The 25968-nt window shown below is 43.3% G+C and overlaps 2 protein-coding genes and 1 long non-coding RNA gene across 5 annotated transcripts in view; 2 read left to right on the top strand and 1 right to left on the bottom strand.

The window, feature by feature from the left end:
* LOC131906977 (uncharacterized) overlaps positions 1–1295 on the top strand; it is a 39124-nt gene extending 37829 nt beyond the window's left edge. For both annotated transcript variants that reach the window (XR_009378259.1, XR_009378262.1), the window contains exon 4: positions 829–1295. This is a non-coding gene — a long non-coding RNA (uncharacterized LOC131906977). The remainder of the gene's footprint in view (positions 1–828) is intronic.
* The window catches only part of Plekha8 (pleckstrin homology domain containing A8), a 52208-nt gene extending 44851 nt beyond the window's left edge, over positions 1–7357 (bottom strand). For both annotated transcript variants that reach the window (XR_009378258.1, XM_059257873.1), the window contains exon 1: positions 7080–7357. Coding sequence is in view for 1 of the 2 variants with exons in the window: in XM_059257873.1 (XP_059113856.1) it covers positions 7080–7119 (40 nt within the window). In the remaining variant the exon portion in view is untranslated. The remainder of the gene's footprint in view (positions 1–7079) is intronic.
* Positions 7358–9370: 2013 nt separating this feature from the next.
* On the top strand, positions 9371–22340 carry Fkbp14 (FKBP prolyl isomerase 14). The gene is made up of 4 exons (XM_059256676.1): positions 9371–9673; positions 13070–13221; positions 15871–15998; positions 21881–22340. Exons 1-4 carry the CDS (start codon positions 9477–9479, stop codon positions 22037–22039), a joined length of 636 nt encoding a protein of 211 aa, XP_059112659.1. The 5' UTR covers positions 9371–9476; the 3' UTR covers positions 22040–22340.
* Positions 22341–25968: the final 3628 nt, after the last annotated feature.

Genomic DNA, 25968 nt, shown 5'->3' with positions numbered 1-25968 from the left:
CAAAACCAAAGTGATGATAACAGGAAATGATAAGGACTAAACACCAAGAACAAAATCTGAGAAAAATGATCCCCAGTTTCTTCAGTTCACAGTTCTGATCACCCCCAATATACCCAACCACATCATACAGCAAAATGAGAGAGTGTGGCACTCCTGGTGGGGAGGTCACCACCGTGTGTGTGTGTGTGTGTGTGTGTGTGTGTGTGTGTGTGTGTGTGTATGTGTGTGTGTGTGTGTGTGTGTGTGTGTGTATATCTGCTAGCTATGCTGCTAAGCTTATTTGTTGTCACAACTGTATGCCTGCAGGAAAGAGCCATACTACTGAGGCACTACTGAAACTGAAAATTGTCAAGAGGTGTGGTCTGGTGGGATATCTCTAGGACATAGGAATGTTCTTTTAGAGGACTGTAGGACCCTAGAACCTTCTTTATCTGGTTTGTTTCTTGGCCATGAAGTAAATGGTCTGCTCTTCCATATACTGCACCATGATATGCTACCTCACCACAGGCCCAAAACAACAGGACCAACAGATCACAGACCAGAACTTCCAATATTACAAGCCATTTTCTTTATAGGGTTAATTATCACATGGATTTCACCACAGTAGCAAGAACTGAACAACACACTCTGTCACTGAATCCAAAATTCCGTGTGTAAAAGTTAATTATTAGACATTTACATGTGAAAGAATGTCATCTACTGAAGAATAGATACGCAAATCAGTGTGCAGTGAAGTATTATTTAGTGGTATGAAATGAATCAATACATGCCACAAAATGGATAAACAAAATAAAATCCTAAAATCATGTGATTTGTTTAAACAGTTAGAATCCAGCTCTTCAAACTGTTCTGGGAAGTTGCGGAACCTTCTGGATGGGACCTAGCTGGCAGAGGTGAGGCTTGAAGATAACAGGCCAGCTCCACATTTGATCCAAGTTTTCTGCTTCTGGACTGCCTGGCAATGTGACCAGCTGCTACATGTTCTTGATGCCACAGCCAGGGCAAGCTTACACTGCCATGCCTTTCCAGGCATGGTGGACTGTGTTCCCTAAGCTGTTAGCCAGAATAAGTCCTTCTTCCTTTAAGTTGTTTCTGTCAGCTATTCTGTCAAGGGCAAGGAAAGTAAATGACATAGAAAATAGCTAGAGGGCTGAAGAGACGGCTCAGAGGTTAAGAGCACCGACTGCTCTTCCAGAGGTCCTGAGTTCAATTCCCAGCACCCACATGGTGGCTCACAACCATCTGTAATGAGATCTGGCACCCTCTTCTGTACACATAATAAATAAATAAATCTTTTTTTTTTTTTTTAAACATTTATTTATTATGTATACAGTGTTCTGGCTGCATGTATACCTGCAGGCCAGAAGAGGCATCAGATCTCATTACAGATGGTTGTGAGCCACCATGTGGTTGCTGGGAATTGAACTCAGGACCTCTGGAAGAACAGCCAGTGCTCTTAACCTCTGAGCCATCTCTCCAGCCCCCATAAATAAATCTTAAAAAAAAAAAAAAGAAAATAGCTAGACTAGGTAAGTCTATACAAATGGAACGGAGGTTGCAGGAGCCGCGAAAATGCTCTAAAATGAATGGTAGTAATGGTTGCACTGTGTGTGTGTACACACAAGCTACTGACTTGTATATTTTAAATGAGTGAATCTTATGGTATCTGAATTATTTCAATGAGGATGTTGCAATTACAACAATAGAAAAACGTGAACAAGTAGCTGTGAGACCATGACCCCTACTCTGGGTCACCATGTTCTAGATGTCCTCTTGGCAATTATACAACATAAAGATACAGGGCAAGAGTTACTTCTACCACCTGGGAGAAACATCACAGTGCCTCCTCACTGGCAGCCACCTGGCCAGCATGATGCAAGCTTTTGTTGTTTCTGGAGTGCAGTGCCACAATGTGTTTGTGCCTAACCTGCTCAAGAAACTTGCAACTGGTTAGAGCTTGAGGTAACAGCTCTCCTGTCTGCTAAGTGGGCAGGAAAATGGGTAAATCAGAAAGCACAGCTGGAAACTCTCTGTGGTTAAACATATGCCGAGTATTCCAAGTATTCCGTACTCAAAGCTTCCCTCACTCCTCAACTCCTCCCTAGCTCCTCCCCTCAAATAGTCCTGCATTCTAGGTCAAACATGCTTCAAATATAGGTACATTATGAATCAGCTAGCATTATATAATGATCAAGCCAGAGGGACCTTTGACAGTATTATGTAAGGGAGCAATGACTCTGGAGCCACTTATTAACTGTGTGACCTTAAGCCCAATCTAATGCTGTGATTCAATGCCTTCATCTCAAAAGGAAATGATAAAGGATTCTCAAAGTTCATGTAAGGTTCAAACGCAAAATGTTCAGAATAGCAGGTATCACATTGTAAGTGTTGAAACGTCTTAGAATTAAACTAGTAAGCCACATTCTTTTTACAGGGGAGGAAGACACTAAAGTTCAAGAAAGGTCAAGTGACTGGCACTGGCAGTGATGGAGCTGCTGTCCCGAGTCCAGCTCTCACTGACTCTAGCCAACAGCCTGCTCGGACGTTACTGACCACATTTTAGGTTTTAAAAGATATGAACAGGGAGAAAACAGTGCCTGGTGGTTGTATACTGTGCATGTCACAACACATATTGATTCCTTTTAAATATCCCAAATTATCTGGGCAGTGGTGGTGCATGCCTTTAATCCCAGCACTTGGGAGGCAGAGGCAGGTGGATTTCTATGAGTTCAAGACCAGCCTGGTCTACAGAGCAAGTTCCAGGACAGCCAGGGCTACACAGATAAACCCTGTCTTGAAAAAAAAATCAATCAATATATATCTCAAATTTAATTTTCTAACATCTGAAAATAATTTTCAACAACAAATCCCTGAGTGTCTAATATTCTGTACTTTAAAGAGGAAGATGGCCCTAAAGCTTTTCATTTTTCACTGAAGAAGCACAAGGAGCATTAAATAAAACTGGTAACTGAGTGAAAGAGCTTTCTCTTCTGTTCCTGCCTTCTTGAATCACATGCATGCTAGAAATTTAGATGCTTTTCTCAAGACCTGATGCTTCTAACTTTCAATAATAGACACCTATAAAATAACGGCACTGCTTGTCAAAACACAAGAAGTGCAGTAGACGTATGTAAAGAGAGAAGGTCTTACCATGCAGCCCAGGCTGGTCTACAGTATCTCAGGATCCTGAGTACTAGGATTGCAGGCATGTGCCACTAGCACATCTGGCAAAAACAAAACATTTGGATCTTTTATGCATGGTAGGCAAGCTTTTCCACTGAGCTATGACCCCGGACCTGTAACTGGAAAACTTTGAATGCTGCAAGCAGAATAGTTCATTTAAATTTCACACACTTGCACACTTGTGCATGTACATAAACAGTCACACCACACCACACCACACGGCTTACACAGGTCATGATAAGGCTTCCCAAATACCCTAGCATATCTGTTGTCTCTTCCTCTTCCAGACTCCTGGTCCCTATCTGTCTGAAGCCTTCACACATGGCTCCTGTGTCAGATTCTTCCGCACCACCTTCTACTGCTACTGCACAGCTGTCTTGGTCCACGTGCCTAGGTAGGTTGACTCACCTTCTGGCTCTATTTAATAAAGCAATTTCCCCCAGCAACCCAGACCAACCTCCTAGCTGTCCCTGAGCCCACACACACATTTGGAACCTGCTTCTAACTAATCCAATCTTTCTTACAGACCAGACCATAAGGCACAAGCAGGGCAAGAAAGCTGTCTGCTTACTTCCCCTGTTCCTAGTGTAGTGCCTATGAGTAAGCAGTTGGGAAATGAAATCATTATCAGGGATTGCAGATGGTAAGAGCATGTACTCAGCAACACTAGGCCTGGGTTGATCCCTAGCACCACAAAAGAGTAATTAATACATTCTCCAAAGATTCAATGGCTGAATGGATATACTAAAGTTATCTACTCAAATTCAACACCTTCTTTTTGTTTGTTTGTTTGTTTGTTTGAGACAGGGTTTCACTATGTAGCCCTGGTTGTCCTGGAACTCGTTATGTAGACCAGGCTGGCCTCTGAACTCACAAAGATTCACCTGCGTCTGCCTCCTGAGTGCCAGGATTAAAGGTGTGCATTACCATACCCTTCACCAGACACCTAGTATCTCTTATGAAGCTTTTCACAAGCAGAAATACACAAGCTACATAAAAGGGATAGGTTATGAGTTCTTTTTGGAGAAAATTTTAGAAGACCTCGGGATATATATATATATATATATATATATGCAAATTATAATCAAAAAAGTTTTTTAAAATAAGCTTCATACACCACATATTTGAGTAACAGCACAGTAATCAAGCTGGTATTCAACTGCATCCTACTGGCTAGCTTTCCTAGCGCTGGAGGGTGCTATGCATGCGAGTAGAAGAAAAATGCAATCTTCAGTCTCATTCGGCTGTGACCCCTATGAGCTACAGTAATGACTGGCTTGACAAGATATGCCCCCTGGTACAACAGTGGCATGAACGTTATGGACATAACTAACCACTTTCTGATTGCATCTAAAGCCTGCTCTGTGAAATGGAACCCATTCCTGGCACTGTTAATAAGACTAAGAATTTGTGGTTAGATAGGTAACAGGCCCAAGAGGAGACTCTAATATTGTTATCTACTAAAAGGACATATCATTAAACTAACTTTTAAGGACTTATTCCTATACCCATAGATCAGTGCATTGCTTAATACTTATCAGAGAAATTTCTCATCATTGTGGAAGTCAATGAACACAGAGACCCTCAACTGGTCGATGTGTGGAGACTTAAGCGACTGGAGTGCTCAGTCCTAAATGGAACAAACACATCACACCCTACCCCTAAGGCTCAGGCGTCTTAGTGGAAGAGTAGGTGAAAAGACTGTCAAATTCAAGGATGATAGATAACATCAAGGACACAATGGGACAGTTGCTCCTAGGCACTCAGTGACTGTGACAACACCACAAGACTTGTGCAAGCTCAAGCCAGACAAAATCCCAGCGGAACTGGGGGCAGGGCATGAAATCCCAGCACTAACTGAGAAACTACTGGCATCTGATGGTGGCTAGGAGACGGAGAGTCAGTTTTCCTTAATGGTATGATCCCTGGCAGGCCCCCACTGGAGAGCATTTGGGCAACACTAGCTGGAGGAGGAGGAGGAGGAGGAGGAGGAGGAGGAGGAGGAGGAGGAGGAGGAGGAAGAGGAGGAGGAGAACTTGTAGGGAGTATTGGTGGAAAAGGTGGATTTGGGAGAAATTGGAGAAAGGGAAGCAGGATGAATATGATCAAAATAAGTTGTGTGACATTCTCAAAGAACTAATAAAAAATATTTTAAAAACCAAAGCTTCAGAAGCAAAAAAGGAGTCACGTCTCCCCCGAAGCGCATCATTCACACTCCAACGGCCCTTTGTGGGAGACCAACAAGCCAAGGGGAGCAGAGGAAGCAAGGAGCCCCGTGACCTTCCTAAGTCAGAGCCATCCTCTCCCAAAGTAAGCTCATTGTCCAATGAAAGACAATGTGCTGAACCACAATTCTCTGCATATCCAGAGGAGCAGCCAGGGGTGTGAGGGCCTTTAATGACGGGCGAGCTGGCTGGCAAGCCAAAAGAACCAGCAGCTACGGCTCCAGTGCCATCCTTAGGCTTCACCCAGGAACCACTCAACAGTACTAAGAATTCTAACCCAGGGGAGAAAAAAGTAGACTCAACATCAAAACAGATGCTATGGGCATCCCAGAACAAAGATTCCCAAAGACTCTTCTAGAAAAATCTTGGCCCAGTGAAGGATACAGAAAATGGGGGGAAGGAGCATTTTATTGCCCAAACTTTCCATACAGAAACGGGAGGAAAAGGAAGAAGGGCATTAAGTTGGAGCTGGAGAAGAAAGTGCTGTGTGTGTGTGTGTGTGTGTGTGTGTGTGTGTGTGTGTGTCAGCAGGGGGTGAAGTTGATGTAAAGATTTACCATTAAGATGCATACACTACCTCTCATAGTTTAGGACAACCTCAACAGGAGAATGGCCTGGTCAAGCCTCCTCTCAGATAAACAGCATGCTAATGGACTCCCAGAATTCAACATACTGAAGTCCATTTTGGAGTAATCCGCATCTAACCTAATCTCTCCGCTGACATCACTGAAGATCCTTGAAATGAAGGCCTTTTTAAAGGCAACGCCTCCCATCACTCCCTCTGGCAGTGATTAAAGGAGAAAGAAATAACTAGGTGCTAATTACTGCGCTACCCAGAGAGGAGATTTCAGGTACACGCCGACAGGTGTACTTCCGCCTGTACTGTGCTGTGACCTCCTCCAAGGTACAGTGCCAACTCTTCCCAGCAGCCACGTCTGTCCTTACAACAGAACTGCCCCATCAAAGGGTGGTGGGGAAACTCCAACTCTAGCTGGGAAGATTTCTGGTTCCTGCATTCTCACTGACACGTTCAATGTTAGCCCATTTCCCATAATAAAAAGTTCAACTTTAAAAACGCATCCAGCACAGTTCATATAGCATATAACTTATTAAACATTATTTGCTGATCAGATGAAAGCAACGCTCACTGAGAATCATCTTCATGGCTGAGGAATAGTTCTAACTTCTAGATAGTTGCGGAAAGTGCCTCCAAGAGCTAGAAGGGGGCAGGGTGCTATTTTTAAGCCATTGTACTGGGCAAGGCAAGGACACGGTTGCTAATATCTGCATTCATTTTATGACAGAGTCTGGAACAAAAGAAATACTCGGAGAGAAAAGCCGAACGCCAGCGCACACTTCGGGGGCTTCCGACTGCGGAGCTAGAGCTCCGCTACCTCGGTCTGCAGGGGGATGACCCTGAAGGTGCGTAGGGAGAGTCTGTGGAGACTCTAGAATACCAGGGGCTGCTGGCACTCCCTCGGCACCCTGCCACAGGCCTAGGGCCCAGGCGAGGCCGCCCCCCCACCCCACCCCCGCGCCCAATTCGCGAGATTGGGGTGGACCCCGTGGCGGGCCCCGGGTGCCGGCTGCACCCCAATGTCGGTCCGGGCCGCGAGCCGGCGGAGGGCGCCGCCTGGCGCACCGCGCACACGGAGGCAGGCCCGCACTCACCGCTCAGGTAGTTGGTCCACTTGTACAGCACGCCCTCCATGGCGCCCGCGGGCCCCACGCCGCCCCGGCCCGCCGCGGGGACACCGGACCGGCCTCACATCCTGGGCCCGGGGGCGGGGTCACCGCGACAGCCGAGGAGCAGCAGCTTCGGGTCCGGGGTCTGCGCCTGCGCCAGGCGCGGTCGGTCGCTGTGGACGAGGCGGAGCGGCCGGCGGAGCGAGGCGAGGGAGGCGCGGCTCCTGAGGCGGCGGTCGCGGGCAGGCGCCTTTCCGCGGCCACGGAGCCCACAGCGCCCGCCCCGGCGCGCTCGCGCATGCTCATGGCGCCGCGCGCGCGCGCGCGTGCGCGCTCCCTCCCAAATCCGCGCCGCCGGGGTCTGGCCGCGCCGCGGTGGGGCTGGAGGGCGGGGCGCGGATGCGGACGTGGGTAGCGGATCACCCCTGGATTCGAGTCCCCAGGGGTTCAGCTCTGAAGGTCAAGATTGTCAGTGTAGAACGATTCGGGCCGAGACCCGGAACCCTCGGATGAGTCAAGTCTGCACTGCGTTTCCGGCTGCGCTCCGGTACAAGGCGCTATCCAAACTGCAGGGCCTCTCGAGCGGTCTTTGGACAGCTGGCTTTGACTTCACCTGGGGTTCTGTTAAAAATACCATCTCGCCCGGATGCCAGACCTTCTGGATCAAAGTCTGCATTTTCGCAAGCTCCCCAAGGGGGATGCCTATGCACATGAAAGTGTGAAAATGCGCTGTTGTTAGGATTTTTAGCCAAGAAAAGTGTTAATCACAGGTTGAGTGGAAGGGAAATGTTAGAAAGAGCACAATCCAACCCAAATGCTAATGTCACAGAAGTATGCTCTGAAGTGCTAGGGTGTGGGCATTTTGTTTTTCCTTAATGTAAGGATGACAGGTTTAGTAAATAATATATTACTTAATTGGTTATTTACTTGAACTGCACACCTTGCTTAATGCCCTATTCGCTTTTATTTTAATCTAGAGATCCTCGTTTGATGATTCCCAGTTTCTTTTCGGGCCACTACAATGGACTACATAGTTAGGGCAACAATGTAGAACTAGGAACTTGAAGCTGTGTAATTTAAACACGAATGCTATTTCTTCTTTAAAGAGAGATGCCCTTAGCCAATATTTACTCAATGGTAAGGCCACTCAAGTGATGAATCATAGCAGTCATTAACAGTGATGTTTGTGAAATGAATCAGGTCTAGTCTTAAGGTGGAGTGCAAATTCTTTGTGGCCAAGTGGCCTTTAGCAGGACACTAACTTCTAGCCTAAATTTGTTTATCTTCTGTCCCAGCTAGTTTTATGCCAGTTTGACACAAGATAGAGTAATTTGGAAAGATGAGCTCTGAACCGTCATAAGATTTGTCTGCAGGCGAGTCTGTAGGGCATTTTCTTAATTACTGATTGATGGGGGAGGACCCAGCCCATTGCGAGTGGTGTCATCACTGGGCAGGTGGTCCTGGGTGCTATAAGAAAGCAGGCTGAGCAAGACAGTGAGCAGCATCCCTCCATGGCCTCTCTATTAGTTCCCGCTTCCCGACTCTTGTCTTGAGTTCCTGTCCTGACTTCCCTGGATGATGGACTGTGATATGAGGTGTAATCGATAAAAATCCTTTCCTCCCCAAGTTGCTATTGGTCATGATGTTTTAACCCAAGAATGGAAAGCCTAACTTAGACACTGTCTAAATGGTAAAATAATAATAATAATAATAATAATAATAATAATAATAATAATAATAATAACCATGTTAAATTAGTGAGGATCTTGCACCAGAATGTGCTTTGTGAACTTTAGCATTCTTACTCATCCTTAGAGTTCACGGTCTAAATTAGTAAGCCACAGTACTGAGCCATTGTTTGTGGTATCTTGGAGGTGGGTGCTCTCCAGTATCCGGTCTTTCCAAAAGACCCTTGTCACCTGGCCCGGGGCTCTTCAGTGGCTCAGTGGGAGCCCTTTACGAAGCCCTCCCCCAAGGAGTTTCCTGATAGCTCTGCACTAAACTGCTCTCCCAGGGTGGGAGAATTTCTTAATCCGGGGGCTCTAAGACTTCTCGGAGAGGCTGGATCCGGCGGTCTGACCCAACACCACACCGAAGCACTAGACTGTTGCAGCGCCATTGGTTGGAGGGGAGCCTGATGGACAGCACCGCCAGCCAATGGAAGACAGCTCTTCCAAAGCAGCCGCCTTATCAGAGCCAATCACGTTGGGATGGGGCTTTAACTCTTTAAAGGAGAGTTCTCAGTGTGTGGGAAAGTTGGTAGTAAAAGTGCCACGTCTTCTTGGGAGGGTTGAGGGAGTCCTGAGTTTACCCGAGGCCGACGTCGCTTTCGGCACATTTTTAACTCTATGAAGTCGGGGGCCCTTCCTCTGCTTTGGTAACATGAGGTTTTTCTTGTGGAACGCGATCTTGACACTGGGGGTCATGGCTGTGAGTGGAGCTTTGATCCCGGAGCCAGAAGTGAAAATCGAAGTTCTCCAGAAGCCGTTCATCTGCCATCGCAAGACCAAGGGAGGGGACCTGATGTTGGTCCACTACGAGGGCTATTTAGAAAAGGACGGCTCCCTGTTTCACTCCACGTAAGTAATTATGCCTCTTAGGCAGAACGATAAAGAACCCACCCAGTCACACCAGCCCTCCTCTTGTAAAGCTAACAGTTCCTTTACCTCAGAAAACAGAAAAAACTGAAACACCTGCTTACCTTTGGGGGAAAAATTGTCAAAAGCCAGTTCTAGAGAACAAGGCCTTGAAAGAGTTTTCTGGAGACATGTAGTCTTCGTAAGTTAATTTCCTTTAACTTTATTCTTTATAAAATTAGATCTAGAATATTTGAAGTTTTACAGAAATACTTAGGTTATAATTAAGCAGTAAGTAGAAAAGGCTTAACAGAATTTTCTATCTCAAACTCCATTCCTTAGGTAAAAATACCTGATTCCACTTTTAATTGGGCATAAGAAATACTAAAATGTGTCATTTTGCTTCAAGAGCAAAATGTACAATCATCTATTTGCCTGCTTCTAAAAGATGCACAAATGCTGTTTCATTGACCTGTTTAACTTTCTGGCAGGTGGCATTTTGGTCAAAGTACAGGATGGTGATTTCAGGAGACATTCCTTTCTTCTAGAAACTCAGGCTTCATTGATGGAGTAGGTGTGGTTATAGAAGTCATAGTGGGAGGATTTCCAGGTGCTTTGTGCTAGCATTTCTTTTCTATAAACAAAGAAAGGCGGCAGGTAATGTTCACAGGTGTAATGATTTCCATTCTGAAAGTATTTAACGAGCACTTCCTTAGGGACATTCAGAAAGTTCACCTTCTAACCATCTGTATCCATCCATTCATCCCGCTTGTAAACACTCACTGAAAGCTGCATTTCAGGTCCTAGAGATGCAAAGTTTGCTAAAAACAAGTTCTGGTCCTCCAGCAGTACTCCAATTGTAGGGCAGGGGAGATAGGAAAGGACTCAGTTGGTGGAGAGTGCAGAATGTTGAGAGCACTGGCAAAGTGTGGGGAGCCTGTGGTTAGTTGTGCTGAGGGGGGGGGGGAGGGTAAAGATGGCATTCAGAACAGAAGAATAGCCAGGAAAGTGATGAGTGGAGATTATCAAGGCAGAGCTGGAGGAGGACTTTGCAAATGAGGGAATCATATGAGCTAAGCCCCAAGCTTTACCTCACCTTAGGTCCTTAGATTGGTTTTGTTTTAATAAACTGCTTTGAGACATGGTCTTCTGTGAGGCCTGAGGGTAGTGGATGACACTTCTCTCTGAACACTGTTCTGGTAAAAGGTTCCCAAAACAGGTTGTCAGCGCTTTGTCCTTGCCAGTAAGGCCAGGGCACAGCAGTTAGTAACCGATACTGTGACATTGCACTTCAAAATTTCAGTTACATCCTTGCTTTCAGTCTGATCTCTCTCCTGTCTAGCCTAATTTCTTTCCCATCTCAGGGCCAACGACCTGTGCAGATATTTTGTAGCAGTTCACTGCTAATGTTCTGGTACTTGGGGAGGGGACTGTTGTCATGCCGCCATTGATGTAAAGTCTTAGGCCTGGCTTACTGGGTAGAACTGGTATTTTTAATGGAGAAATACCACTAAATAAGTCTCCAAAGAGTGTTTTGTGTTGCCAGAACCGTCATCTGTGTGATGACTAGCTTAGCTGTAAAAAATGTGGCCAAGTGTAGTCAGTGCAGATGATTGCGGCTTCTCCGTTCTTTTTGCCCCGTGATCATGAAGGAACATGCAGTACCACAAGAAGGAATGCCATTTACCCAGATTTCGTAACCATGGTACCCATAAACCTAGCACAAGGACATTTTATTCACACCAAAAAGTTATCCTGAAATAAAACACTTTCCTTGCTCTCTAGTAGTTGAACTAAGCTGGTCTCTCAGGATGCTAGGACATCTTCCTGTTCCTTTCCCTTCCAGGACTTGAGGGGCTACTGCTCCAGGATTTTCTGAGTAGCCCCATCGTAGATCTTTGGAGAGGGTCTGGGTGTAAGTGGAGATTTAGGGGGAAAGCAGCCTTTTCCATGCATCGGAACCATCAGTCAACTGGCCATCAGGAAGGCTTGTAGACGGAAGGAAGATACTCCTGTCTCGGGGCTGGAGAGACGCCTCAGTGGTTAAGAGCACTGGCTGCTCTTCTAGAGGATCAGGGTTCAATTCCCAGCACCCACATGACAGCTCACAACTGTCTGTAACTCCAGTTCCAGGGGTTCTGACACCTTCACACTAATGCACATAAAATAAATTTAAATAGATTTAAAAAGAAAGAAAGAGCCGGGCGGTGGGGATGCATGCCTTTAATCCCAGCACTCGGGAGGCAGAGCTAGGCGGATCTCTGTGAGTTCGAGGCCAGCCTGGACTACCAAGTGAGTCCCAGGAAAGGCACAAAGCTACACAGAGAAACCCTGTCTCGAAAAACAAAACAAAACAAAAAACAAAACAAAACAAAACAAAAAGAATGAATGGACTAATTACTTTGTAAAAAAAAAAAAAAAGGAAAAAAAGAAAAGAAAAAAAGATAAGATACTCCTGTCTCTGTGTCTGGGTGCAAATGGACCTTCAGGTTTTAGCAGTAATTTTCCTAGCCTTTTATCTTCCTTCTCAAACTCAAGACATTCCCTGAATTTTTCCTTGGTCTGTAGCCCTCCTGGGAAAGTATAACTTTGTCATTAAGACCTTGAACTGAGAGGTTAGGTATATCTAAAGTCAAATGCTTGTACACTTAACCTCCATTTTCTCTGTACAAAGGGATAATACTAGATTAGCTGGCCCTTTGCAGGTTCTGTGTCCCTTAATTCAAATCAAGTATAGATCTAGAATATTTGAAATGTGTGTGTGTGTATGTATGTATGTATTGAACACTTGCAGACTTTGTATTGTCATTATCCAATATAACAGCTATTTATATAGCATTCACATTATAGTATGTATAATCTAAAGATGGTTTAATGTATACAGTAGGTTATGTGCAACTGCTGTAGATTTGAGCTCCTTGTGGTTTGAGAGACAGAGGAGCAAATCCTGGGGATAATCTTCTAAGAATACTTATCAACAACAGGATTATCACTGAAGTTAGAGACGAATTTGCAACAATACTTGCTTTAAAGTACATGTTCAAATTAATTGTTATTATTATTTTTACTATTTCCTCTGCTCTTCTCAGGCTGACTCAATTTATGAATTTTGCATCAAGAAAAGTGAGCAGGGAATTAATTGAATTGCTATGAAGTAGACTTGGGTGTGTGTGTTTCCAATCCAAGAATGGCTGTTTTCTTTAGTTTCTGAGGTCATAAGCTTAACCACTGGTGAGTAGACAAAATGAAGCATAGCAGTGATCATTGTTTTAAAGTCACAAAAAATATCTCTCATGTATGGATTGCTCATCTAGCATTCATGGGACTCTGGCTTAAATTCCTAATGGGGGAAAAAAGATCCAAATTTATTTAAATTTGGATGTGTTTTCTTTCTGGTAGCCACAAACATAACAATGGTCAGCCCATCTGGTTCACCCTGGGCATCCTGGAGGCTCTCAAAGGCTGGGACCAAGGCTTGAAGGGGATGTGTGTGGGAGAGAAGAGAAAGCTCATCATTCCTCCTGCCCTGGCCTATGGCAAAGAAGGAAAAGGTAAAATTGTGTAACCATCACTGTTGTTCGTCTCTGAATGTTTCCTCCCTCCCAAATGGAAACCCATAAACTCACTTTAACAATGCAACAAGAAAAGCCATCCAACAAGTGTCTTGATGATTTGGACCTTTGGAATATAGATCGTTGGATACAATTTGATGTGTGGCTGTATATAGATAGATAGATAGATAGATAGATAGATAGATAGATAGATAGATAGATATAGTTTACAGCCAGGAAGTCTTCCACACTGTAGATCTCATTGGGAGTCCTTTCATTCTTGCTTTCAAATATATTTGTAAAGTTTTCAATAGCTTATTTTAATTTTACTTACTTATTTTTGTGTTTTCAAGACAGGGTTTCTCTGTGTAGCACTGGCTGTCTTGGAACTTGCTCTGTAGACCAGACTGGCCTTCTAACTCAGAGATCTGCCTGACTCTGCCTTGTCAGTGCCCAGCTCAATAGTTTATTTTAAAATAATATATTGACATGAATTAAAAATAATTCTCCTTGTGTTGCAAGCTGGCTGGCTGGTCCACACAGTTTTTGTGCCAATTGGATCCAAGGCACAGATGCACCTGGTGTTTAGGCTGAGTTTACACAGCTCTCCAAGGGCTGTTTGGTGATGCTTATCAGCTGGCCCCAGATGTCTCTTCACTGAAATCTGCTCTGAGACAATGGCCAGATCTGAAGAGACAGGTTAGTGGACCACGATGTCTACCACTGTATTGTTTCTTACATTAAAATGATTGAAACCAACCTGAGTGTTATCATCAGAGGTTAGCCAAATATAAGTTACATATGAAATGTGTGTAACGTAAAAGTAGCAAGTAGATTTTCTGTATGACTAGCTTTCCCTGTGAGTATAAGGGGGAGTATATGCACACTGAAAGTGTATCACAATGAATAAAATATTCATAGTGTATTGTGATTCTGAGAATTATATTTATTTCTGATTCTATCTTCCAAATTCTCTATGAAGAAAATGTAGTACTTATACAGTGAAGAAAAAATTGTGAGAAGCTATCAGAAGCAGATAGAGAATCACTCTGATGTGGTTTAAATAGATTTCACACCATTCTTCAGCAAAGCATTTCCATTGACAAAGTAGGGACCAAGATTCCTTGCCCCGGTTTCCTAAGGAGGTTAAGTACTGTATATGAATATGATATACTCCAAAGTAGGACTAGCTGTCTAAGCCATGGTCCACAGGCTTGGTTATTAACCGAATTCAGTTCTGATTATATTCTTCACAGAAAGAAACCCAGTAGTTAGGAAAAAAAGGTTTCCCTAGTGCCTAGATGTAGTCTTTCTTTCCTGTGTCTTTGTTCTTTTACTGTTAACTTGATGTATGCAGCGCGGTCGTAGTTGTCCATCCATTAACTCAGCTGTACTTCATAGCATGCAGTCATTCCTTCAGGGTCATGAAACTAATTCTTCTACTGTGTATTTGCCACTAGTTTCGTAGTGTTTTAACACACGCTTGCATGCCTCCTTGGAAAGATGCCAGCTTTCCCACCGACCTAAGTGCATGCCCCTTCCCTGTCTCCATCACGAACGGTAAGCTTTGGCTCGCACTGTGAGTGTTGTCCTCTTAGAAACTGACTAATGGCCTTTCGTGAAACTTTGAGGAAAGTTCCATGGGGACATAGCTAAGACTTGTTTAATGGGTGTGCCCAGACCTTTCTATTAAATAGAGTTATAAGAAAGCAAGTTTGAAAAAAAAAAATGCCCCAAATTACAAGAAGGGTTTGTTTCTTTGATTATTAGTTGGGCTTTTTTGTTTGTACCTGAGATTTTAACAGGTTTGTTGTTGTTGTTGTTGTTTTGTTTTTTTAAACTCTTGAAGATTTGTTAGCTTCCTTTACAGAAGTTCGTTTGGATTTTCCTTTTCTGATGAAATGTCTTCAACAAATGCGTGAAGTTCTATGTCAGGGAGGTATTTCCTAAGTTGTTGAAAATTTTGAATGTTCCTTTATTATTTTTAAGGCCTGTAAGAAAATTATATCTTAATAACTTATATCAGGCTCTTACTATTTATTAAGAATAATACTTAGCATTTTAGTTTTGCGTAAGTTTTTGCCCTTTATCCTTCTCATAGACTCCTAAGGCAGAAAATGTTATCAATCTCATTTTACGAAGAAGGAATCGATGCCTAGAGGCAGCAGATGTGAACAGAGCTCACACTGTTCTATACTGCCTCCCAGTGGTAGGCACGGCACGGCAGCACCAACCCTGTGTACTCGAAGGTCAAGACTTTCTGATCTAAATTAGTAAATCTCTTGTAATATAATTACGTCTGAATTGCTCAAAGCCCTTTAAAAGTCATTCTTGACGTGTAACGTGAAGGGCCTTAATTATATTTGAAACTTAGCGTGGGAGCTTTTGGGAACATCTGCATATGTGCATATGTTTTATCACTACTCCACACTAGAGTCCTTTGTTCTGCCAGTTTGGGTAACTCCTTCTTTGAGTCTGCTTTTCTTTCCCGGGTAAAGTGTAATTATAGAAGGAGTGATTTCCACCGCCTGTGACAATCCTAGAGGGCCTTTTCATTTAATGTAGTTAAAATGTCTGTTGCCACAATTGATTTTGTTATGAATACTTTCAGATCTTCTAAATAAAAATTTCCCTATCTCCTCATATCAGGCAAAATCCCCCCAGAGAGCACACTGATATTCAACATTGACCTCCTGGAGATTCGAAATGGCCCAAGGTCCCATGAATCGTTTCAAGAAATGGATCTCAATGATGACTGGAAACTCTCTAAGCATGAGGTGACCCTACCCTCTGCCTCTATGCTGTTTTTCTTCTACTTTTCAGAAATACATTAGCTGCTGGGAAAAGGAAACTCCATTTTCTTCAATGGAGTGATAATGAGTGTTAGTCGTACTCCAGGGCAGGCCCCATGCTCAGGAGTAGTGGCCAACACAAATCAGACTCCATGGTTTTTAGTGGCTTTTTTCTTTTTAAGAGAGAAAAGGAACATGAAATTGGGTGGAGGGAGGGGTTGGGAAAAATATGATAAAATTTACTATATAAAATTCTCAAAGAATAAGTAAATAATAAGAAAAATTTCTTTTTGTTTACATAAAAAATTATTCATAGCTTTTCCTAAAGTGCTTCGAAAGTTTCCATTTTTGTAGTCAACCCTTGTGTAGGAACTGTGTTGACTGAGAAAGCATGTCCAGTCTCCGGCCACTTCCTTTTTCCCTCTGCTTAGTGTTGACTGTGTCTCGTCTTCACCCTTGGCTCTTGGGAAGTTTCGTTTTTTCATGACCGTTCTGAGTGTAGGAGAAACACGTAAGCCCCGAGAAGTTCCCCATGTGGACAGTTCCTGTTTGAGATGGCGGAGGACTGGCTGTGTGTTTCATAGTACTCTCCAACACGCAGTTGACGTGACCGAGTTTGTTAAGTTAGCTCCTGGGTTTCTGGATTTTCCACAGGGGGATCTTCCTCAGCCATCTGAAGTCCTACCCTTTGGGGTGGGAGGAAGAAAGATTTCTCCACATCCCAAGCATTCTCAGTCACTGGCTTTTGTAGAGAAGAAAGTGGAGACAGACACATGCCCTGTGGTTCCTATTATAGTTCCCAGTGTGCCATGTCCAGGTGGATGGATGCTCAGTCTTTTTTTTTTTTTTTTTTTTTTTTAAGACAGGGTTTCTCTGTGTTTTGGTGCCTGTCTTGGATCTCGCTCTGTAGACCAGGCTGGCCTCGTACTCACAGAGATCCTCCTGGCTCTGCCTCCCAGCGATGTTCAGTCCTTTTTAATGTTTGGATGAGTTTCTCTCTCAGAGCCAGGAAGTGGTGTCTCAAACAAAGTTGTTGGGAGCCAAGAGATCTTCCTGGACACTAGTGGGTTTGTTTCTTTGTAATTTTGTTTTGCTGTGTGTTGTTTTGATTGAGATAGGAGCTCCCAGTGTTCAAGCATGCCTTGACTTGGTGAACCTTCTGCCTCAGCTTCGTAAGCACTGGGATTTAGAATCCGTGTCACTGAGTTTCATATGATGTAGTGTTAACAGTTACATACCTCCCCCAACACCCAAGATAAGTTGTAATTTTCTCTCACTAAAAGAAATTATGTAACATATTCTTGTGACTTAAAAAAATCAACTGATCCAAGTTAATATATATTAAGAAGTCTTGGGCTGGGCATGTAACTCAGTTGGCCAAGCTCTGCTTAGAATGTGCAAGGCTCTGAGATCAATCCTCAGCACCTCAGAAAACAAAACAAAACAAAACAAAAAAATGTGTTTACTGTGCCCATGTCATCTTCATCCTTCACTGGATCCCTCCACCCCATCCAGGCTTATTAGTTTCCAATGTATTTTCCGGTGTTTAAGCAAATATTTATCATTAGTTGACTTACACAAAAGGCAGAAAAAAAATGTACATACTATTTAGTAGTTTCCTTTATTCACAGACCATATCCTGAGACGGATATAATAACTTCCATTCCCTCCTCCTTGCCTCCTTTACCTCCCCTAGCCCTCTCCTTACTTTCATTCCAACTACATGACATCACTTTACCCTAAACAAATGGTGTCTGTTTACATGTCAGAGTTTGAGGAGGGAGGACTAAGATCACTGGTCCAAGTTGGTGGAGTGGGGATGTGATGACAAGTGATGGTACAGGCTGGGTTGCATTTTAGTGATTCATGGGGGTTGCAAACAGCATTTTGGTTATATGTACATTTATGTGTGTGGTTTGCATATATGGCTCATACCTGTAAATGTGCAGTGTGTACACCCATGGGTGTACATGCAGAGGCCAGAAGAACAGGACATTGGGTGTCTCCCCTATTGTTGTCTGCCTTAATACCTTGAGATTCTTACTGAACCTTTGGCTAGGCTGGCTGGCTAGCAAGCTCTTGGGATCTCCCTTTTCCTTTCCACAAAGCTGGGGTTACAGGTACACGCAGTTTCTATAGTGCCGGGGATTTGAACTGGGGCCTTCATGCTTACACAGCAATGGTCTTATCCACTGAGCTATGTCCCCAGCCTTTGATTGTGTTTTTAAAGACAATAGGAAACTATAGCATAGGCACTCCTACGACTCTGCTTTGGTTTTCAAGTTTACAGGGTCCTGATCAGATCCTGCTGATGTGGCATGGTCACAGCCAGGCACACAGTTCTTTCTACTCGTAGCCATGGGTTCAGATGAAAAGGGAGAATATAATCTTACTTTAGAAGGCATGTCTGGAATTCTGACTCGAAACCAGTGTATCCAAAGGCAGCCATCCTTCAGGCGCGCAGCGTTGTTTGGATTCTGGCAGGAGCGGGCAGTATGCACCGTTGACCCAAGCTGGCCGAGGAGCACAGCGACAGGACAGTTTGTCCCAATGGCCACTCTGTAGGCCACGCTGCTGACTGTGCCTTATTTGCTTGTTTACTCCATCAGAGAAAGCTCTGTTCCTTGGCAGCCACTTTTGACAACGCTCTGGTTATTTGCAGTGAATTTCGGAGAAAGGTCTATTGAAGGAAAGCCAGAAATACTTAGAAGCTCTCTGGGGAGAATACTGGAAATGACAAAATATTTTTTTCACAACTGTTACACAGGCATTAGGTGAACTTAAGCCAAGCTCTTGTCATGACTTGACTCGTTTCTAGAGGTTCTTTGATAGGGCCAGAAAAGCATAGATTTGAGGCACCCCCCTACACATGTTTCGGGGATCCAAAGTAGAGAAATTTGGAGAAGTCCCAAGTGGATATGGCCTTCAAAATCAATTCCCTTTTACGCCTAGTCATATATTAGCGTGGGAATTCTGCTGGTTAGAATGGATGCGTTGTCTTCCCGGTGCACGCTTCTTACAGAGCTTTGCTCCGGTGTGTTGCTGCCCCTTTGTGGAGCACAGTGGCACCTACGGAGTGTGACCTTGTGCCCGGTAGATCTGCGTTGCCTGTGTGTAGCCTGTGACAGACGGGGGCCAGCTGAACTTTCTGTGGATAAGCACATTTTAGAAATTGGAACCAGAGGAGCAGTGGGAGAATTTGATGAGAGAAAAGAGGTGACCAGGCAGGGGCCAAGGGGGAGGGGAGGAAGTAGAGGGGTGACGTCTGTGGTGAACCACTTAGAAATAAACCCTGGACAGACTTAGATGGGGCACAATGTAAAAGGTGTCAGGCATATTATATCTTTTTTTTCTCCTAAAAATTGGCTTTTTTTTTTACGCGATTTGATTCTAGCACATAATTATTTCAAACCTCTTGATTATAAAAGCTTAGAATCTTTCTAAGAGCATTTTCTGATATGTATATATAATTTATATATATTAAAACTTAGCTTTTGATTAATATAATATTTTTTGTATTTTTTGTGTGTTTTTTTTTTAATTTTTGTTTTTGTTTTTGTTTTTTTAATTTGAGAAAGGGTTTCTCTATGTAACTATCCCCGATGGCCTAAACTTACTATGTAGACCACACTGGCTTCACATTCAGACATCCATCTGTTTTTGCTGGCATTAAAGGCATGCACTATCATGCCTGGCAGTATAGTATTTCTTATTACACACTTATCTCTTAGTTTCAGCAAAGTGAATTATAGCATTCAAGTAAGCCAGGAAACATGTAGCATAATTTGTTTAAAGTTTTCTTTGGTTATTGAGAGTCAAAAACAAAAAAGTACATAAAAACTTCAGTTCACTTGCTGGGTGGTGGTGGCGCACGCCTTTAATCCCAGCACTCGGGAGGCAGAGCCAGACGGATCTCTGTGAGTTCGAGGCCAGCCTGGTCTACAGAGCAAGATCCAGGACAGGCACCAAAACTACACAGAGAAACCCTGTCTCGAAAAAATAAAACAACAAAAACAAGAATGTGTCTCTTGGGATGGAGAGATAGCTCAGTGGTTAAGAGCACTGGCTGCTCTTCCAGAGAACCCAGGTTCAATTCCCAGCATCCACATGGCTCACAACTGTCTGTAATTCCAGTTCCAGCTGATCCAATGCCCAATGGCCTCTTTTGACCTCTGTGGCATCAGGCACGCATGTGGTGCACATACAGACATGCAGGCAAGCACTCATAAAATAAAAATAGATCTTAAAAAATTTCCTCTTCTATAAGTTAAACTTTAAAAGAACATTAAAAAAATCAAATCTCACCAACTTCTGGAAGATTTTATGATACTAATAATCTCTTTAAAGTATTTTTTTGGTAGTTTTAGTATAATGCTGTGAAAATATTAGCTAAACATAGTGAACAATGTAATAGGCATGGCATATTTAAACATTTTTAAAGTTATGTTAATTCTATCAACACTTTAAAATGCTGCCCAAACATTTTTTAAAGCCTACATTTTTATTTTCAATTAAATCTATACAAGAAGCAATCTAAAAGCTGAATTGAATAAAACACCAAGACAAACATGAAATTTCATAAAACTTAATGTCCTGTTTCCTCTACTTTCAGTGAGTGGATGAGCACATTTACCATAGGCATCCCATGGTGAGCAGATCAGTCAAGCTAGTTCACCACCATGTTTGATGTTTGGTTCTCTTGAGAACATGAGACGTCACACGAAATGCTGTGTCAATGAGACTGTACTGTGTGGAGTTAATAAAAAGGCATTTCTGTCCTGAAGAATAGTAATAAATACCTTTCAGAGTCAGAGAGTATTGGTAGATAATCCAGGAATTAAAAATGCCCCTAGATGGGAGATGAGGAGATAGCTGTCGGTGAAGTGCTTGCCACTCAAGCATGATGACTTGAGTTCCAGACCCAGAATCCAAGGTGGGACAAAAGTTGGGTGTGGAAGTGTGTGTGTATAATCTCAGAGCTGGCAGGAGGAGACCGGCAGATCCCTGGAGATTGCTAGCCAGTCCCAGTGGCTGACTCTGCCATTCCAGGTGAGAGACCATGTCTCAGAAAACAAGATTCTGAGAAATGATATCTGAGGTTGACTTCCGTATACATGCATACACATGTGCATACATGCACAACCCCACTTGAACAAGCACATGTACGAACACCTCAGAACACACACCAATTTAAATGAGCTGTGAAATAAACATTCTTAAACGTTGACTTCTTAATGTGCAACTATGAGAATGAAAGGGAATCCGGCTTAAAACAAGCAAACGGGCTGGGGAGATGGCTCCATGCCTCAGGTGCTTGCCATACAAGCATGAGGACCTGAAATGGGATCCCTAGTACCATGGGAAAAGCAGAGTGTGGTAGTGCATGCCTGCGATCTGCCTGCGATCCCAGCCCTGGGGAGGCAGAGAGACAGGGAGCTCCCTGGGACTTGTCAGCCAGCCAGGGTGGCTATCAGTGAGCTCCAGGCTCAGTGAGAGACTGCATCTCAAGCAGTGAGAGTAAGAGTGATGGAGGGACACACACACATACACACACACACACACACACACACACACACACACACAATTTTTTTTAAAAAAAAAGGCAAAAAGGCAGGTAATAGGTTTTAATAAAAACGTTGTATTTGATACAAAGATTATGTAAATATACATGTGTGTGTATATATATGCATAATATAAGCATTATTTTCACTTCTGAAAACTATTTGATGTCTCCATCATACCTGTAAAGCAAAGGTTGTTTTAACTCCTTTAGGAATGGGTCACAGAGTTGTTTAGTACTTGCTCTATATCATTACAGTGATATAATGTGTGTGGATTATTTGTTAACGAGAGCTGTTATTTTGTAGGTTAAAGTGTATCTAAAGAAGGAGTTTGAGAAGCACGGTGCAGTGGTGAATGAAAGCCACCATGATGCTTTGGTGGAGGATATTTTTGATAAAGAAGATGAAGACAAAGATGGATTTATATCGGCTAGAGAATTCACCTATGTGCATGACGAACTGTAGGGACGCACCTGCCATTGTATATGCGTCCATCTGTAAAGGGAAGGCGGCACCTTTAAAGAAAGTTGTAGTTTTTAACATTAACATTCTGTTCTTGCTTTGTTTGTTTTTAGTTTTATATTATTTTTTGTTGTTTAAGAAACCCCATTGACTTTGTAAATATCCACATATTTCTGGTAAGTTATTGGGAAGAAACAGTCATCTTTGAGTGGAAGACTTCTGGGCCGTTCCCATGTTCGCACGAAGCTTGTTCGCTTGCTTCCTTCTAACAGTGACGTATTGCAACTGGAAACATGCCGCAACCTATGAACAGGTTGGAACACAAACAGTTCCCTGCACTGCAGCCTCTTTCTGTTTCCTCTAAGTTAGACAACTGATGTGTTTAAAAGCTTTTACAATAGTCCAGGGCTTGCTACTTTCATGTTATAGTGAAGTAGCTTTTTCTTTACCTGCCTTTGAGTCCCTGCTTGAGGAGACATATGGTGGCCCCTCATTCCCTAACAGTTATGGCCTCACTGTGGAGATGTGCAATGTTGGATGAATGATGGAGTTAGCAACTCATGAATAGGTGTGCATTGAAACGTTCTGCCAAGACTTCATAGTGGCTAATGGCCTAGTAAAATAAGTCAGACAAATAATTTATGTGTTTGTTTCCTTGTGATCAATGCTTCAAACTATGGTAGGCATGGCAGAGAATTGTATTTAGAGTCAATGTTTACTTTAAGGCTACCAGATTAGCCTCCTGGTTCTTCAGTGTGTAAAGTTTACAGCTGGTATATTACTTTGCAGTAACACTAAACCATGAGAGAAGTTGGTAAATCAACTAGACTTTTCCTGTTTCTGACTCATTGAAAATGAGGCCGGGCTATACCAACTACTATCAATACACTTATCCTTGGTTTGAAAATTGATTTTTATCATTTTATCTCAAATTGACTTCTAAAAATAATGACTAATTCTGTTTTTCAAATTGATTTTAATCAAATTGTTTATCTTTTTTAAAAAAGATTTATTTATTATATATACAGTGTTCTATCTGCATTTATGCCTGCAGGCCAGAACAGGGCACCAGATCTCATTACAGATGTTTGTGAGCCACCATGTGGTTGCTGGGAATTGAACTCAGGACCTCTGGGAGAACAGCCCATGCTCTTAACCACTGAGCCATCTCTCCAGGCCTGTGTTATCTCAAATACTTACAACAGACTTCCCAGAGCTCCGTCAGTTAGAAATAGTTTCTTCTAGTTTATAAGAACGGGTCGAGTGCACTATTGTCCAGCTGTTGCTGTTCTGATGCCCACGGGAAGCCGTTGGTCTTACAGTAGTACTTTCTGGAGGAGAGGAGCTGTCTGGAAGTTGATTGAGGAGCTCAGCGCTGGTGGTTAAGCTGTAGATGTGTCTTCTGTCCCTGAGTTCACTTTTTTTATTTTCTGCTAAGGAAGAAGCAGCGAGTTTGCTTGTATCTGTTGGGCCCCATTTCCCTTTGCGTCTTTACCTCTGGGGACAGTTCTGGCTGTTCCTGGCAGGTCACAGCTCTCCTCAGGATTCAGAAATGTGTGTTTTCATAGAATAATCATCACACTGACTCTGAATTGCCTCAGTCATCCTCCACCCCCTGTGACCTGTGAGGAGGGTCAGATGTATGTCTTAGTTCACCCATTCCTATCACTCCCTGTTGTTTGTAGAAGTTACTAATTATGCATTGACATTTTCCCCACCAAAACATGCTACTGGGAAGAACATACTCTAAGACCTGTTCTTGAAGATGCCAGGTATAACCATAAGATGGTTGTCAGCACTAGCATTTTTCTGAACCTGGGGGGCTGTGAGAAGGCCTGTGACTCTCATGACAGGACAGTGGTGTGTCTTGAAGGCTGCTTTTCACCAAAGCTGTTGCCGCCGTCTGTGCTGGAGCAAGGACAGAGAAAGAATCTTGATTATTCAATTGTATAAATTTGTATCAGTCCTCAGCTAAACATTAAAACACGTATGAAAGAAAGATATACCAGTAATAATGGTTGTATAAGCCATCTGCCTTTTTTTTTTTAATAGCAGTGTCTTTGCACCCTCCCGTTAGTGGGAAAAATCAAACACCAACTGTGACTTCACATGTATGTAATTTGACTCGTAACTGTTCCATGTGTCATATTTAAATTTCTATGTCTATGTGATACTCTTTGTGAAAATAAAGTTTATTTGGGAAACAATTGGTTTTGTAAAAAAATGTTTCGCATATGTACATGTGTGTGTTGTTTGTATGTGTATTCACATATGTTGAGGGCACAGATGTGTGTGCAGGTACAGGTGTCTTCCTGGATTTTTCCACCTAACAAGTGAAGGCAGGATCTCTCCCTGAACCTGGAGCTCTTTTGTGTGGCTATCCAGCTTGCTCCAGGAGTTCTGTCTGTGCCTCCCATATAGTGGGGTTACACCTAAACCGCTTTGCCCACTGGCCTTTTTATGTGGGTTCTGGGAAGCTGATGTGCAAGGCAGGTGCTTTACCCTCATTCACCCCCTCAACCCTGATTTTATGAAAAAAAGAACAATATTAAAGTAGCTTTGCAGTTCCTCCCTGTTTTTTCCATGCTAAGGATTGAGTCTTCTGTATGCTAACCCATTGACCTACACCCATAGTTCCTCTCCAATTTTATTCTAGGTTTCATGATAGAGTGGGAAAGATGGACAGTGGCAAGAGATGGGTAGAGGGATGTGGTTTGTCTCCGAGCAGCTGCTCTGTTGTGGTTTGCCAGGAAAGCTGTTCCTTCAAATTAGCATTAAACCTTGAGCATTACGGGCAGTCGTTGATGAGAATGTCACACAGGGCTTATGGAAGGGAAGACAGGAGGGCGGGTGTGATCACTGTTGTTTAGGTTTGGCACTTGACTGTGTGTGTAGCAGGTGGACATGATTTCTGCCTATTGAGTAAATTAGTGTTATCAAATGCCTTATGTGATTACACGGAATGCCTGAGTTGACACAAATAACAAGAAGCAATGATTTCTGCTGCAGATGAAGCAGTTAGCTGTTTGAATGTTTGCTTGTGCACATGAACTGTACTTATTCATGAAGTAAATTAGTTCCACAGTGCTGTTTAGAGTTCCGCATGCTCCCTCTCTCCACAGAACTGAACAATGTGTATGTGTGTGGGGGATGGGGGGTGGGTGGGTTCTTGGTGTTTAAAAATTCCAAGAAGGGGAACAGTTGATTTGATGACATGTTATGGGGGAAATTCCTCTCACCTTTCATTTAAAAAAGAAAATTAGCACTGTCATGAAGCCTCTAGGGAAAAGTAACTTCTTTTCCAAGGATACAGAGCACTTAGTGGTCTTTTTGTTTTTGTTTTGTTATTTTATTGTTGTTGTTTTATTTAATTTTTACCCACTTTAGCTTGAATTCCATTCTAAATTGTCAGCCATTATTTTAGATGTGTATGCCTTGTACAGGACTATGCTGCAGCCAAACTGCTTCCATCTTCCAGAGTCCAACTGGGCCTGCCCACCAAAGATCATCACAGCTGGACTTGTTGACTGTTGTCTACCTTCCGTCTTGGAAGGATGGGGCAGGAGGATCATGGGACCCTCGCCTGACTATCCAGCCACCACCACCACCCAACCAGTTGTGTGCAATTATAACCTAACTGGATGTGGCCTTGGGGTCTCTGGGAGTGGCTAGAGGATAGAAGGTGGGAAGGAGGAGGGGAGGTTTCATCTATGCAGCTTGCGGAGCCATTGTCCTTACTGGGTGCACACCCCCAGTGTGGCTGCCATGCTCCTACCCGTAGCCCCTCACCCATTTTTTTGTAAGCCAGCCTGATAAAATCATTCATTGGTACCCAGGTGAACTTTGATGGAACCGTACCTCAGTTTGTCATCAGGACTTTAGGAGGAGGGGTAGATGCTCTGTATGTCTCTCCCCAAGGGAAGGAATTTTGG

This window comes from Peromyscus eremicus, chromosome 3, assembly GCF_949786415.1.
Source record: "Peromyscus eremicus chromosome 3, PerEre_H2_v1, whole genome shotgun sequence".
Lineage (NCBI taxonomy): Eukaryota > Metazoa > Chordata > Mammalia > Rodentia > Cricetidae > Peromyscus > Peromyscus eremicus.
The sequence above is the reverse complement of the archived record's forward strand: the minus strand, read 5'-3'. Positions and strand labels throughout refer to the sequence as shown.